The 13,151-nt window shown below is 44.0% G+C and overlaps 1 protein-coding gene across 4 annotated transcripts in view; it reads right to left on the bottom strand.

Annotated features, from left to right (window-relative positions):
• LOC138670902 (E3 ubiquitin-protein ligase TRIM39-like) overlaps nucleotides 1–13,151 on the bottom strand; it is a 79,113-nt gene that overhangs the window by 30,338 nt on the left and 35,624 nt on the right. For 3 of the 4 annotated variants that reach the window (XM_069758671.1, XM_069758670.1, XM_069758669.1), the window contains one exon: nucleotides 3,747–4,168. In XM_069758671.1, coding sequence (XP_069614772.1) covers nucleotides 3,747–4,166 — 420 coding nt within the window. In that variant the 5' untranslated portion in view covers nucleotides 4,167–4,168. Of the gene's footprint in view, nucleotides 1–3,746; nucleotides 4,169–4,622; nucleotides 6,945–13,151 lie in introns of those variants that run through there. The other variant, XM_069758672.1, reaches the window with a different exon arrangement.

Below are 13,151 nucleotides of genomic sequence, written 5' to 3' on the forward strand. Positions count from 1 at the left end.
GCAGTGCGCCCGCCGAATCTGCCGGCCCGCAGATTCGTTCCAAAGTGCATTTTGATCACTGAGATATAATCTATCACAGTGATCAAAATAAAAAAAATAATAAATGACTCCCCCCCCCCCCCCCTTTGTCACCCCTATAGGTTGGGACAATAAAAAAATAAAGAATCTTTATTTTTCCACTAAGGTTAGAATAGGGTTAGGGCTAGGGTTAGGGCTAGGGTTTCGGTATGTGCACACGTATTCTGTTCCTCTGCGGATTTTTCCGCTGCGGATTTGATAAATCCGCAGTGCTAAACCGCGGCGGATTTACCGCGGTTTTTCTGCGCATTTCACTGCGGTTTTTCAACTGCGGTTTACTATTGGAGCAGTTGTAAAACCGCGGCGGAATCCACAGAAAGAGGCGACATGCTGCAGAATGTAAACCGCTGCGTTACCGTGCAGTTTTTCTGCAGCATGTGTACAGCGATTTTTGTTTCCCATAGGTTTACATTGAACTGTAAACTCATGGGAAACTGCTGCGGATCTGCAGCGTTTTCCGCAGTGTGTGCACATACCCTTAGAATTAGGCTATGTGCACACGGTGCGGATTGGCCGCTGCGGATTCGCAGCAGTGTTCCATCAGGTTTACAGTACCATGTAAACCTATGGAAAACCAAATCCGCTGTGCCCATGGTGCGGAAAATACCGCGCGGAAACGCTGCGTTGTATTTTCCGCAGCATGCCAATTCTTTGTGCGGATTCCGCAGCGTTTTACACCTGTTCCTCAATAGGAATCCACAGGTGAAATCCGCACAAAAAACACTGGAAATCCGCGGTAAATCCGCAGGTAAAATGCAGTGCCTTTTACCCACGGATTTTTCAAAAATGATGCTGAAAAATCTCACACGAATCCGCAACGTGGGCACATAGCCTTAGGGTTAGGGTTGGAATTAGGGTTGTGGGTAGGGTTATGATTAGGGTTATGGCTACAGTTGGGATAAGGGTTAGGGGTGTGTTGGAGGTAGAATTGAGGGGTTTCCACTGTTTAGGCACATTTGGGGTCTCCAAACGCAACATGGCGCCACCATTGATTCCAGCCAATCTTGTATTCAAAAAGTCAAATGGTGCTCCCTCCCTTCCGAGCCCCGACGTGTGCCCAAACAGTGGTTTACCCCCTCATATGGGGTATTAGTGTACTCAGGACAAACTGCGCAACAATTACTGGGGTCCAATTTCTCCTGTTACCCTTGTGAAAATAAAAAAATGCTTGCTAAAACATCATTTTTGAGGAAAGAAAAATGATTTTTTATTTTCACGGCTCTGCGTTGTAAACGTCTGTGAAGCACTTGGGGGTTCAAAGTACTCACCACATATCTAGATAAGTTCCTTTGGGGGATCTAGTTTCTAAAATGGGGTCACTTGTTGGGGGTTTCTACTGTTTAGGCACACCAGGGGCTCTGCAAACGCAACGTGACGCCCGCAGACCATTCCATCAAAGTCTGCATTTCAAAAGTCACTACTTCCCTTCCGAGCCCCGGCATGTGCCCAAACAGTGGTTTACCCCCACATATGGGGTATCAGCGTACTCAGGAGAAACTGGACAACAACTTTTGGGGTCAAATTTCTCCTGTTACCCTTGGGAAAATAAAAAATTGCAGGCTAAAAGATCATTTTTGAGAAAATAATTTTTTTTTTTTATTTTCATGGCTCTGCGTTATAAACTTCTGTGAAGCACTTGGGGGTTCAAAGTCCTCACCTCACCACACATCTAGATTAGTTCCTTTGGGGGTCTAGTTTCCAAAATTGGGTCATTTGTGGGGGATCTCCAGTGTTTAGGCACACAGGGGCTCTCCAAACGTGACATGTGTCCGCTAATGATTGGAGCTAATTTTCCATTTAAAAAGCCAAATGGCGTGCCTTCCCTTCCGAGCCCTGCCGTGCGCCCAAACAGTGGTTTACCCCCACATATGGGGTATCAGCGTACTCAGGACAAACTGGACAACAAAATTTGGGGTCCAATTTCTCCTATTACCCTTGGCAAAATAGGAAATTCCAGGCTAAAAAAATCATTTTTGAGGAAAGAAGAATTATTTTTTATTTTCATGGCTCTGCGTTATAAACTTCTGTGAAGCACCTGGGGGTTTAAAGTGCTCAATATGCATCTAGATGAGTTTCTTGGGGGGTCTAGTTTCCAAAATGGGGTCACTTGTGGGGGAGCTCCAATTTTTAGGCACACGGGGGCTCTCCAAACGTGACATGATGTCCGCTAAAGAGTGGAGCCAATTTTTCATTCAAAAAGTCAAATGGCGCTCCTTCCCTTCCAAGCCCTGCCGTGCGCCCAAACAGTGATTTACCCCCACATATGAGGTATCAGCGTACTCAGGACAAATTGGACAACAACTTTCGTGGTTCAGTTTCTCCTTTTACCATTGGGAAAATGAAAAAATTGTTGCTAAAAGATCATTTTTGTGACTAAAAAGTTAAATGTTCATTTTTTCCTTCCATGTTGCTTCTGCTGCTGTGAAGTACCTGAAGGGTTAATAAACTTCTTGAATGTGGTTTTGAGTACCTTGAGGGGTGCATTTTTTAGAATGGTGTCACTTTTGGGTATTTTCAGCCATATAGACCCCTCAAACTGACTTCAAATGTGAGGTGGTCCCTAAAAAAAATGGTTTTGTAAATTTCGTTGTAAAAATGAGAAATCGCTGGTCAAATTTTAACCCTTATAACTTCCTAGCAAAAAAAAAAAAAATTTTGTTTCCAAAATTGTGCTGATATAAAGTATACATGTGGGAAATGTTATTTATTAACTATTTTGTGTCACATAACTCTCTGGTTTAACAGAATAAAAATTCAAAATGTGAAAATTGTGAAATTTTCAAAATTTTCGCCAAATTTCCGTTTTTATCACAAATAAACGCAGAATTTATTGACCTAAATTTACCATTAACATGAAGCCCAATATGTCACGAAAAAACAATCTCAGAACCGCTAGGATCCGTTGAAGCGTTCCTGAGTTATTACCTCATAAAGGGACACTGGTCAAAATTGCAAAAAATGGCAAGGTCTTTAAGGTCAAAATAGGCTGGGTCATGAAGGGGTTAAAAGAGCATACTCGCACGTGACAGGTTTGCGGTGGAAATTTTTCTTGTGAAAAAAAAAATCAAGGTCATACATTTGAGTACAGAATTCTTTGCAACAAATCTTGAGTCTCGCATGTGAATGTACCCCAACTCTTGGTCAATGAGGGTCCCAGCTCACAGACCTCAACAAATTGCCACTCTGGTATTTATCAGCAACACAAAAGAGAATGGTTATAATTGGAGGGTCATTTTCACAGATGCTTATGAACTTCACCAATTTTAAGGTTATGTTCACAATGTGCGTTTTTGCAGCTTTTTTTGCTGTGTTTTTATGCTAATTTTCAGCTGCTTTTTACAGTACCAGCAAAGCCTATGAGATTTCAGAAATCTCATGCACACACAGTGGTTTTTTGTCATCAGGATTTTGTGCTTTGCTGCTTTTTTCGGACAGAGCATGTCACTTCTTTCAGCGTTTTTCACCCATTGGCTTGAATGGATGTTGAAAAAACGCAGGTATCATTTATTGAAGCCTTTTTTCTGCAGAAAGTCATGTACGTTAGCATGGACAAAGAAACAAGTTAGCTTTCCTGCCAATAAATCAGGTTTTGCTGCAGAAAAAAAAAAAATATAGCAAAACACCCAGTGTGAGCTTACCCTAATAAGTTCCCACTCAGCAGACCTTACCTTAAATTCTTCAGTCGTTTCTTCCATTGGCATCACTGAATGGTTCCTGTGAAAGACTGATTCTCTACACACTACACAGATTTCTTCTGCATCAGTCTTACAATACAGTTTTAGTGGCTCCTGGTGCTTTTCACACAGCTTCTTTTTCTCTTCTCTTTCCTTTGCTGCAATCAGGTGAGCTGAAATTTCCACTACATGCTCCACAACACGATTAGGTCTTAAAAACTTCCACCTAGACACCTTTCGACATTGGGGGCATGAGAAATTATTGCGAATGCCCCTCCATGATTGGGCAATACATGCTCTGCAAAAGTTGTGACCGCACTGTATAGAGACAGGGTCTGTGAAGTTTTCAAGACAAATGGGACAGGTCAATTCATCCTGAAGCTCTTTAACACAATTCATCTGTGCAGCCGCCATTACTAGGGGAAAGAAATCACCGTTATTTCACATTACAAGAGGATCATTGGTATTCAAATTACTTGGGAGGTTAATATGTCTGGATACCGTATATACTCGAGTATAAGCTGACCCGAGTATAAGCTATAGTTTGTAAGCTTGCGAGCAGGGCCCTCATTCCTCCTGGTATCTGTTTTGAACTGTATTTCTGTTATGCTGTAATGTCTATTGTCTGTACAAGTCCCCTCTATAATTTGTAAAGCGCTGCGGAATATGTTGACGCTATATAAATAAAAATTATTATTATTATTATTATTATTATTATTATTATTATAAGCCGAGACCCCTAATTTTACCACAATAAAAAAAACTGGGAAAACTTAATGACTTGTATATAAGCCTAGGGTGGGAAATGCAGCAGCTACTGGTAAATTTCAAAAATAAAAATAAATACCAATAAAAAGCCGGATTACTTACCGGTAATGCTCTTTTAATGAGTCCACGACAGCAACCCACATGAGAGAGAGGGATCCGCCCATAGGAACAGGAAACCTACAGAATAAAAGGAGGCGGTCCCCTCTCCTCCTCAGTTTAGTTTACAGAGTATAAAAAGGGAACCGCAAAAGCTTTAGTATTCATTCTTACTCAGCAACGTAAATTTCTTAACTCTATACAACCATTACTTGTGAACTTAAAAGAAAGAACTGTGCATAATTTAGGGAGGGTAATACATGGGTGCTGTTGTGGACTCATTAAAAGAGCATTACCGGTAAGTAATCCGGCTTTTTACCCTTCGCCACGACAGCACCCCACATGAGAGACTTTCAGAGAGTCATTATTTGGGTGGGATTACTGTACTAAGAACAGCTCTACCAAAGGCCAGATCAGAAGATGTAGAAAGATCAAGTCTGTAATGGTTGTAGAAGGTGTAGACCAGGTTGCGGCCTTACATATTAAGTGGATCGGTACATCTGCTTGTTCCGCCCAGGAGGAAGCCATGGCTCGTGTTGAATGTGCCTTTATCCCCACTGGAGGGATTTCGCCCTTTGATGTGTAGGCCAAACAGATAGCTTCTCTGATCCACCGAGAAAGGAGAAAAGCAGAGCCCTACTCTGCCTCCATGTCTGAGACCTCTCTATATATGTCAGGATGGCTCTTCTGACATCTAAGGTGTGGAACTTATGTTCTGGAGTTACAGGTGAATCAAAAAAGGAAGGTAGAAAAATTTCCTGAGATCTGTGATAGGTGGATGCCACCTAAGGGAGGTATGAGGGGTCAGGCTTTAAGACTATTCTATCTTGAAATACCAGTAAGAAAGGCGGGTCTACCGATAGGGCCTGGATGTCGCTAACCCTTCTAGCTGAGGTTAGGGCTACCAACAGAGTTACTTTATATGTTAGAATATTTAGAGGTATGGAATCTAATGGCTCAAATGGGGAGCCAGTTAAGGCCTCTAAAACTAAATTTAAATCCCACGGAGGTAGACGGGGAATATGGACCGGATTACTACGTTCACAAGACTTAATAAACCTTGAGACCCACTTGTTAGCTGCTATATTGTCTCCATATAGGGCTCCTAATGCTGAGACCTGAACTCAAAGGTTTTTACCGATAAACCTAATTCTCTACCTTTTTGTAGGAACTCTAGAATAGGTATTACCGGGACTTGCTTAGTGAACGGTATTGTATAAAAGTTTAAGAATTTTTTCCATACCCTACTATATAATAGGGTGTAGATCTTTTCCTACTTAATAACAGGGTGTTTACCAGTTCTTCTGAAAACCCCCTTGAACTTAACTGCCGCTCAAATTCCACGCCGTCAAGTGAAGCCCTTTCACTTGCGGGTGGAAAAATGGGTCCTGGGACAGCAGTTCCTTGTCTAATGGGAGGATCCATGGATCGCATAGACACATGCTCTGGAGACAAGAGAACCATGGACTCTTTGGCCAAAAGGGCGCAATCAGGATTACTCTTGCTTGTTCCCTCCTGATCTTCCTGATCACTAGTGGTATCAGAGACATCGGAGGAAAGGCGTATGCCAGTTTGAACTTCCAAGGGTGGTGAAGGGAGTCCAACATGTCTGGGTGATCCATGAGGTTCAGGGAAGCAAATCTTTTTACCTGTCTGTTGCCTCTTGTGGCGAACAGATCTATTTGAGGTATGCCCCATGCTTTTGTTATTATCCTGAATATGTCTTTGTTTAAAGTCCATTCTCCTTGGCGTAGTCTGTTTCGACTGAGGTAGTCTGCTTTGGTGTTTTCTGCCCCTCTGCTGTGTAGGGCTGTTAAGGATGCAAGAGGAGACTCTGCCAACTGGAAGATGTCTGCTGCTACGGTCATCAGGGTTCCTGATCGCGTACCCCCTTGACGGTTTATATAAATGCCACTGCGGTGGAATTGTCCGACAGAACTCTCACATGTGCTCCCTGAACCTGTGGAAGAAAATGACAAGGCATATTCTACCGCTTTTAACTCTTTCCAATTGGAAGAACATGTCAACTCTGCCTGATTCCAGGTGTCTTGGACCAGATTATCTTCCATATGTGCACCCCACCCCATAGGGCTGGCGTCAGTGGTAATCCTCTTAGAAGGATTTATTATCTATGGTACACCCTTTGAAAGGTGATCCATATCTAGCCACCAGGATAGGGATTTTATGACATCTCTGGAAAGAGTTAGTTTACTCTCCAGATGTCGTCCTCTTCCCTGGACTGACAATACTTCATACTGTAATTGGCGGGTATGAAATTGAGCCCACGGTACAGCTGGTATACATGAGGATAACAATCTAAGTAAGGACATAGCCTTCCTCAGGGTCATGTAGGGTTTTTTCATTGCCTCTGACACCTTTGATTGTATAGTTACTTTTTTTGAATGCGGGAGGAAGCTTTTCTGACTTACTGAATCTAGCTGGATTCCTAGAAATATTTCAATGGTGTCTGGATTCAGCCTGGACTTTTCGAAGTTCACGATCCAACCCAACTCCTGTAGGGATGAGATCGCATTAGATAACCGCATTTTACATTGAGATATGGAATCTCCTATTACTAGAAAATCATCCATGTAGGGTATTATCAAAGTGTCCTGCTGGCGTAAATGAGCCATCACTTCTAGAATCACTTTTGTAAAGATGCGGGGAGCCATAGAAAGCCCAAAGAGCATTGCTACATATTGAAAGTGACGAACCTGTCCTGCCAGGATGACTGCTACCCTTAGGTACTGCTGGTGTTCGGCATGTATGGGAAGATGATAGTAGGCATCTTTTAGGTCTATCCCGGCCATGACACACCTAGGGAACAAACGCTTGATGGCGGAACTAATAGATTCCATTTTAAAGGTATGGTTACACAAAAAGGAATTTTCTTAAATTTATGATTGTTCTAAATGAACCATCTGGCTTATTGATCAAAAACAAAGGGGAATAGAACCCCTTCCTTTTTTGATCTTGGGGAACCTCTATCAAGACGTTTTTGGATAGAAGAGATAGGATTTCTGACTCTAGAGCTTCTTGTTGTTCCAGTCCTTTTGGCGATGTTACTATAAAAGAATCCCAAGGGATTCTATTAAACTCTAATTTTAATCCATATCTAATAATGTCCAGAATCCAATGGCTAGATGTTATTTGTTCCCATTTAGAAAAGAAAAATTTTAATCTACCGCCTACTTCATAGTTAGCGGTACTTGCCGCGCTTTGTGTTATAGGATCCGCTAAACAGAGCACCTTTTTGTTTAGGATCCTGTGTCTCCCAGGGATCCCTTTGCTCAAACGGTTTGTTTCTGGTAAAGGGCCGTCTTCTGAAGGCTCTCCTGTAAGACGAAAGATATTTTTTAGGGAAGCCTTTCTTTCGCTCTCCCGCTTTATTTAAAAGCTCATCCAGTGTTTTTCCAAAAAGGAACTCACCTTGGCAGGGGATCGCACAAAGTTTTGCTTTTGCCTGTGCATCCCCTTTCCAGTTTTTTAACCAGAGTGCTCGCAGGGCTGTGTTCACTAGGCCGGCTGATCTGGCTGCTAAGCGTAGCGAATCCACAGAGGCATCTGCCAGGAATGCTATCGCTTCTTTAATTAGAGGGATTTTTGGTAGGATTGACTCTCTCGAAGTTCTACCTTTAATTTGTTCCTCCAGCTGTTCCATCCACACTAGCAGCGACCTTGCAGTGCAGGTAATAGATATAGCTGGCCTGAATGCTCCCATGTTAGCCTCCCACGATCTTTTTAGTAAGGCTTCTGCTTTACGGTCTAACGGGTCTGTCAAGACCCCTGAATCCTCCACTGGCAAGACCGATTGCTTAGATGTGGAAGCCACTGCGGCATCCACCTTTGGCACCTTCGCCCAAGAATTCAGCTCCTCGTCGCTGAAGGGATAGCGTCTATTAGAGGATGATGGTAGGAAACCTCTTGTATTTTGCTTATCCCATTCTTTTTTGATAATCACTTTAATAGTGGGTATGACGGGGAAGGATCTACGTTTTTTCTGTCCTAACCCCGCAAACATGATGTCTTGAGCCGTTTTCTTCCCTTTCTCGTCTGGGCACCCCATTGTGCTACTGACAGATCTTACTAGGTTGTCTACACTGCTGTTAGGTAGACAAAGCCCCCCTTCATTTTCGGATGAACTTGGCTGGGGTCCAGACTCGTCCGAGGATGTTTGTATCTCCTCTGACTCTGAACTTGCTGGGGATCGGGACCTGCTTGGTTGGCGGGTACTGGTGCTACTTGTATGTGATTATGGCTCTGACATCAGATGGAGTCATTATATTCTCCTGCCTCAAGGTTTGCATGATCCACTCTGAGCATAACCTCTTAGTATAAGAATCCGGGAGGGGCTGCGAACATAAGGCCCAACCATAACATAAGGCCCAACCACTTGCACCAGTGACCCCATTCCGTCACATCTCCTCCAGTCCCTTTCCCCGGCTGTCACCTCTCACCTAACAAAAATATTCAACCTTTCCCTCACTTCCGGTATTTTTCCCTCCTCATTTAAGCATGCCATCATACATCCATTACTTAAAAAACCATCCCTCGACCAAAACTGTGCCGCTAATTATAGACCTGTCTCTAATCTTCCCTTCATCTCTAAACTCCTCGAACGCCTGGTCCACTCCCGTCTTACCCGCTATCTCTCAGATAACTCTCTTCTAGACCCTCTTCAATCTGGCTTCCGCTCTTTACACTCTACTGAAACTGCCCTCACTAAAGTCTCTAATGACCTACTAACAGCTAAATCTAATGGTCACAACTCCATGCTTATTCTCTTGGATCTCTCTGCAGCATTCGATACTGTGGATCATCAGCTCCTCCTCACTATGCTCCGCTCCATCGGCCTCAAGGATACCGTTCTCTCCTGGTTCTCCTCCTATCTCTCTGACCAATCCTTCACTGTATGTTTTGCTGGTTCCTCCTCTCACCTTCCCCTTACTGTTGGGGTTCCTCAAGGATCAGTCCTAGGCCCCCTTCTCTTCTCGTTGTATACTGCCCCATTGGACAAACAATCAGTAGATTTGGTTTCCAGTACCATCTCTATGCTGATGACACCCAATTATACACTTCTGCTCCTGATATCTCGCCTGCCTTATTAGAAAACACCAGTGATTGTCTTACCGCTGTCTCTAACATCATGTCCTCCCTCTATCTGAAACTAAACCTGTCAAAAACTGAACTCGTGTTCTCTCCTTCTACTAACCTACCTTTGCCTGACATTGCCATCTCCGTGTGCGGTTCCACCATTACTCCAAAGCAACATGCCCGCTGCCTTGGGGTCATCCTTGATTCTGACCTTTCATTCACCCCCCACATCCGATCACTGGCTCGCTCTTCTTATCTGCATCTCAAAAACATTTCTAGAATTCACCCTTTTCTTACTTTCAACTCTGCAAAAACTCTTACTGTTTCACTTATTCATTCTCGTCGGGACTAATGTAACTCTCTACTAATCGGCCTCCCTCTTACCAAACTCTCCCCGCTCCAATCTGTCCTGAATGCTGCTGCCAGGATCATATTCCTCACCAACCGTTACACCGATGCCTCTACCTTGTGCCAGTCATTACAATGGTTACCCATCCACTCCAGAATCCAGTACAAAACTACTACCCTCATCCACAAAGCACTCCATGGCTCAGCACCACCCTATATCTCCTCTCTGGTCTCGGTCTACCACCCTACCCGTGCCCTCCGCTCCGCTAATGACCTCAGGTTAGCATCCTCAATAATCAGAACCTCCCACTCCCGTCTCCAAGACTTTACACGTGCTGCGCCGATTCTTTGGAATGCACTACCTAGGTTAATGCGATTAATCCCCAATCCCCAGTTTTAAGCGTGCCCTAAAAACTCATTTGTTCAGACTGGCCTACCGCCTCAATGCATTAATGTAAGGATCCCTGTGTGGCCTATTTTAAAAAAAAGAAAAAAAAAAAAAAAAAGGTTCTCATTCACTTTATGCAGTTAATAGCCCTCTGTGTCTGTACTGTTACATACTTAGGCAGTTAACTGGTTCATGCAGCTTTACATGAACACCCGAGCCTTACACTATGGCTGGTCCGAATAACTATAGCATTTGTTACCATCCACCTCCCGTGTCTCCCCTTTTCCTCATAGTTTGTAAGCTTGCGAGCAGGGCCCTCATTCCTCCTGGTATCTGTTTTGAACTGTATTCCTGTTATGCTGTAACGTCTATTGTCTGTGCAAGTCCCCTCTATAATTTGTAAAGCGCTGCGGAATATGTTGGCGCTATATAAATAAAAAATTATTATTATAAGGCACATTCCTTGTGCTTGGACTTATGCGTCCTTTTCTTAATCTAGAGGAAGGGGATACAGGAGGAACATATATCAGCATATGGGAAGAGATTTAAAAAAAAAAAAAAAAAAAAACTCACCCAGTGAAGCTGACAGGTACCGGTTCTGGAGGCGGATTTTTTTGGCAGGTGATCCTTTTGTTTGGTGGAAGATCTATTTTCTAGAGGTCGACCACCACTCTTAGTGCTGCTCCTAGAGCTCCTCTCCTTGCTGGGAGAACGCTGCTCTGCTGCAGGCAGGTGCGCTTCGTCGGCCGGTGAAGCCATCTCATACACACACCGGTCCGACGCCAGCGCCGCTTTATAAATATGGCGCCGAATCTCCTGCCTCCCCGGACCAACCCGGAAGTGCTCCGGCGACTTCCGGGTTAAACGCGCCGCTCTCACTCACCATGCAGCGGCCAGAGGTATAAAGCCGGCCGCTGCAGTGTGCGCGTCCTCATGGAGCCGGGCGGACCCACGGTTACCTGAACCCTGACCACGGATGGTTGGCCAGACAAGGGGGAATGCTGCAAGCAGGGCCTCCCCCGCCGCTGCTTCTCGAACCGCAGCCCCTGCCGTTCCCACAGGCTCCGACGCAGGCGGGTGCATGGCCCAGGAATCCTTTTGGACTGCAGGTACTTCGGATTCCTATAGGAACAAGAAACCTAAACTGAGGAGGAGAGGGGACCGCCTCCTTTTATTCTGTAGGTTTCCTGTTCCTATGGGCGGATCCCTCTCTCTCTCGCATGTGGGGTGCTGTCGTGGCGAAGGGTAAAAGTAAAATTAATTGAGACATCAGTAGGTTAAGTGTTTTTGAATATCCATATAGAATCAGGAGCCCCATATAATGCTGCATAAAAGGTTAATGATGGCCCCATAAGATGCACCATATGCTGCGATTAAAAAAATAAAATAAATGACACTCGCCTCTTGTTGCTGGGGGAGAGGTGCTGGTGCTGAGCAGGCGGGGACACCTGTCAACGTTCCAACGCCATGCTGTGCTGTGTCTTCTGGGTCTCTACAGTGACTGATCAAGCAGAGGGCAACCACTAAACACATCATTGCGCCCTCTGACGTGAAAGTCACAGCCAGAGGACGCGGATGACAGCCAGGCGGTGCAACGGGGAAAGGTGAATACCGCATGGCTCATCCTCCCTGTCATACTCACCCCATCTTGGCGCGGTCTCTGCTTCTCAGAAGGTATCTGGCACTCAGCCAGCTTGTTCCTATGTTCAGCGGTCACATGGTACCGCTCATTAACACCTTCATGGCCTTGGGATTTTCCGTTTTTTCCGTGTTTTTTCACTTCCCTCCTTCCCAGAGCCATAACTTTTTTTATTTTTCCGTCAATATGGCCATGTGAGGGCTTATTTTTTGCAAAACAAGTTGTACTTTTGAATGACATCATTGGTTTTAGCATGTCGTGTACTAAAAAACAGGAAAAAAATTCCAAGTGCAGTGAAATTGCAAAAAAAAAAGTGCAATCCCACACTTGTTTTTTGTTTGGCTTTTTTGCTAGGTTCACTAAATGCTAAAACTGAACTGCCATTATGATTCTCCAGGTCATTACGAGTTCATAGACACTAAACATGTCTAGGTTCTCTTTTATCTAAGTGGTGAAAAAAAATTCCAAACTTTACTAAAAAAAAAAAAAAATTGCGCCATTTTCCGATACCGGTAGCGTCTCCATTTTTCGGGATCTGGGGTCGGTTGAGGGCTTATTTTTTGCATGCCGAGCTGGCGTTTTTAAATGATACCATTTTGGTGCAGATACGTTCTTTTGATCATCCGTTATTGCATTTTATTGCAATGTCCCGGTGACCAAAGAAAAAAACGTAATTCTTGCGTTTCAAATTTTTTTCTCGCTACACCGTATAGCGATCAGGTTAATCTTTTTTTTTTCATTCATCGATCGGGCGATTCTAAACACGGCGATACCAAATATGTGTAGGTTTGATTTTTATTGATTTATTTTGAATGGGGCGAAAGGGCGGTGATTTAAACTTTTATATTTTTTTAAACTTTTTTTTTTTTTTTTTTACTTTTGTAATGCTTCAATAGCCTCCATGGGAGGCTAGAAGCTGGCATAGCCTGATCGGTTCTGCTACATAGCAGCGATCATCAGATCGCTGCTATGTAGCTTAATAACAGGCTTGCTATGAGCGCCGACCCCAGGGTGGCACTCACAGCTAGCCGGGATCAGTAACCATAGAGGTCTCAGGGACCTCTAT

The sequence above is a fragment of the Ranitomeya imitator genome, chromosome 3, assembly GCF_032444005.1.
Source record: "Ranitomeya imitator isolate aRanImi1 chromosome 3, aRanImi1.pri, whole genome shotgun sequence".
NCBI lineage: Eukaryota > Metazoa > Chordata > Amphibia > Anura > Dendrobatidae > Ranitomeya > Ranitomeya imitator.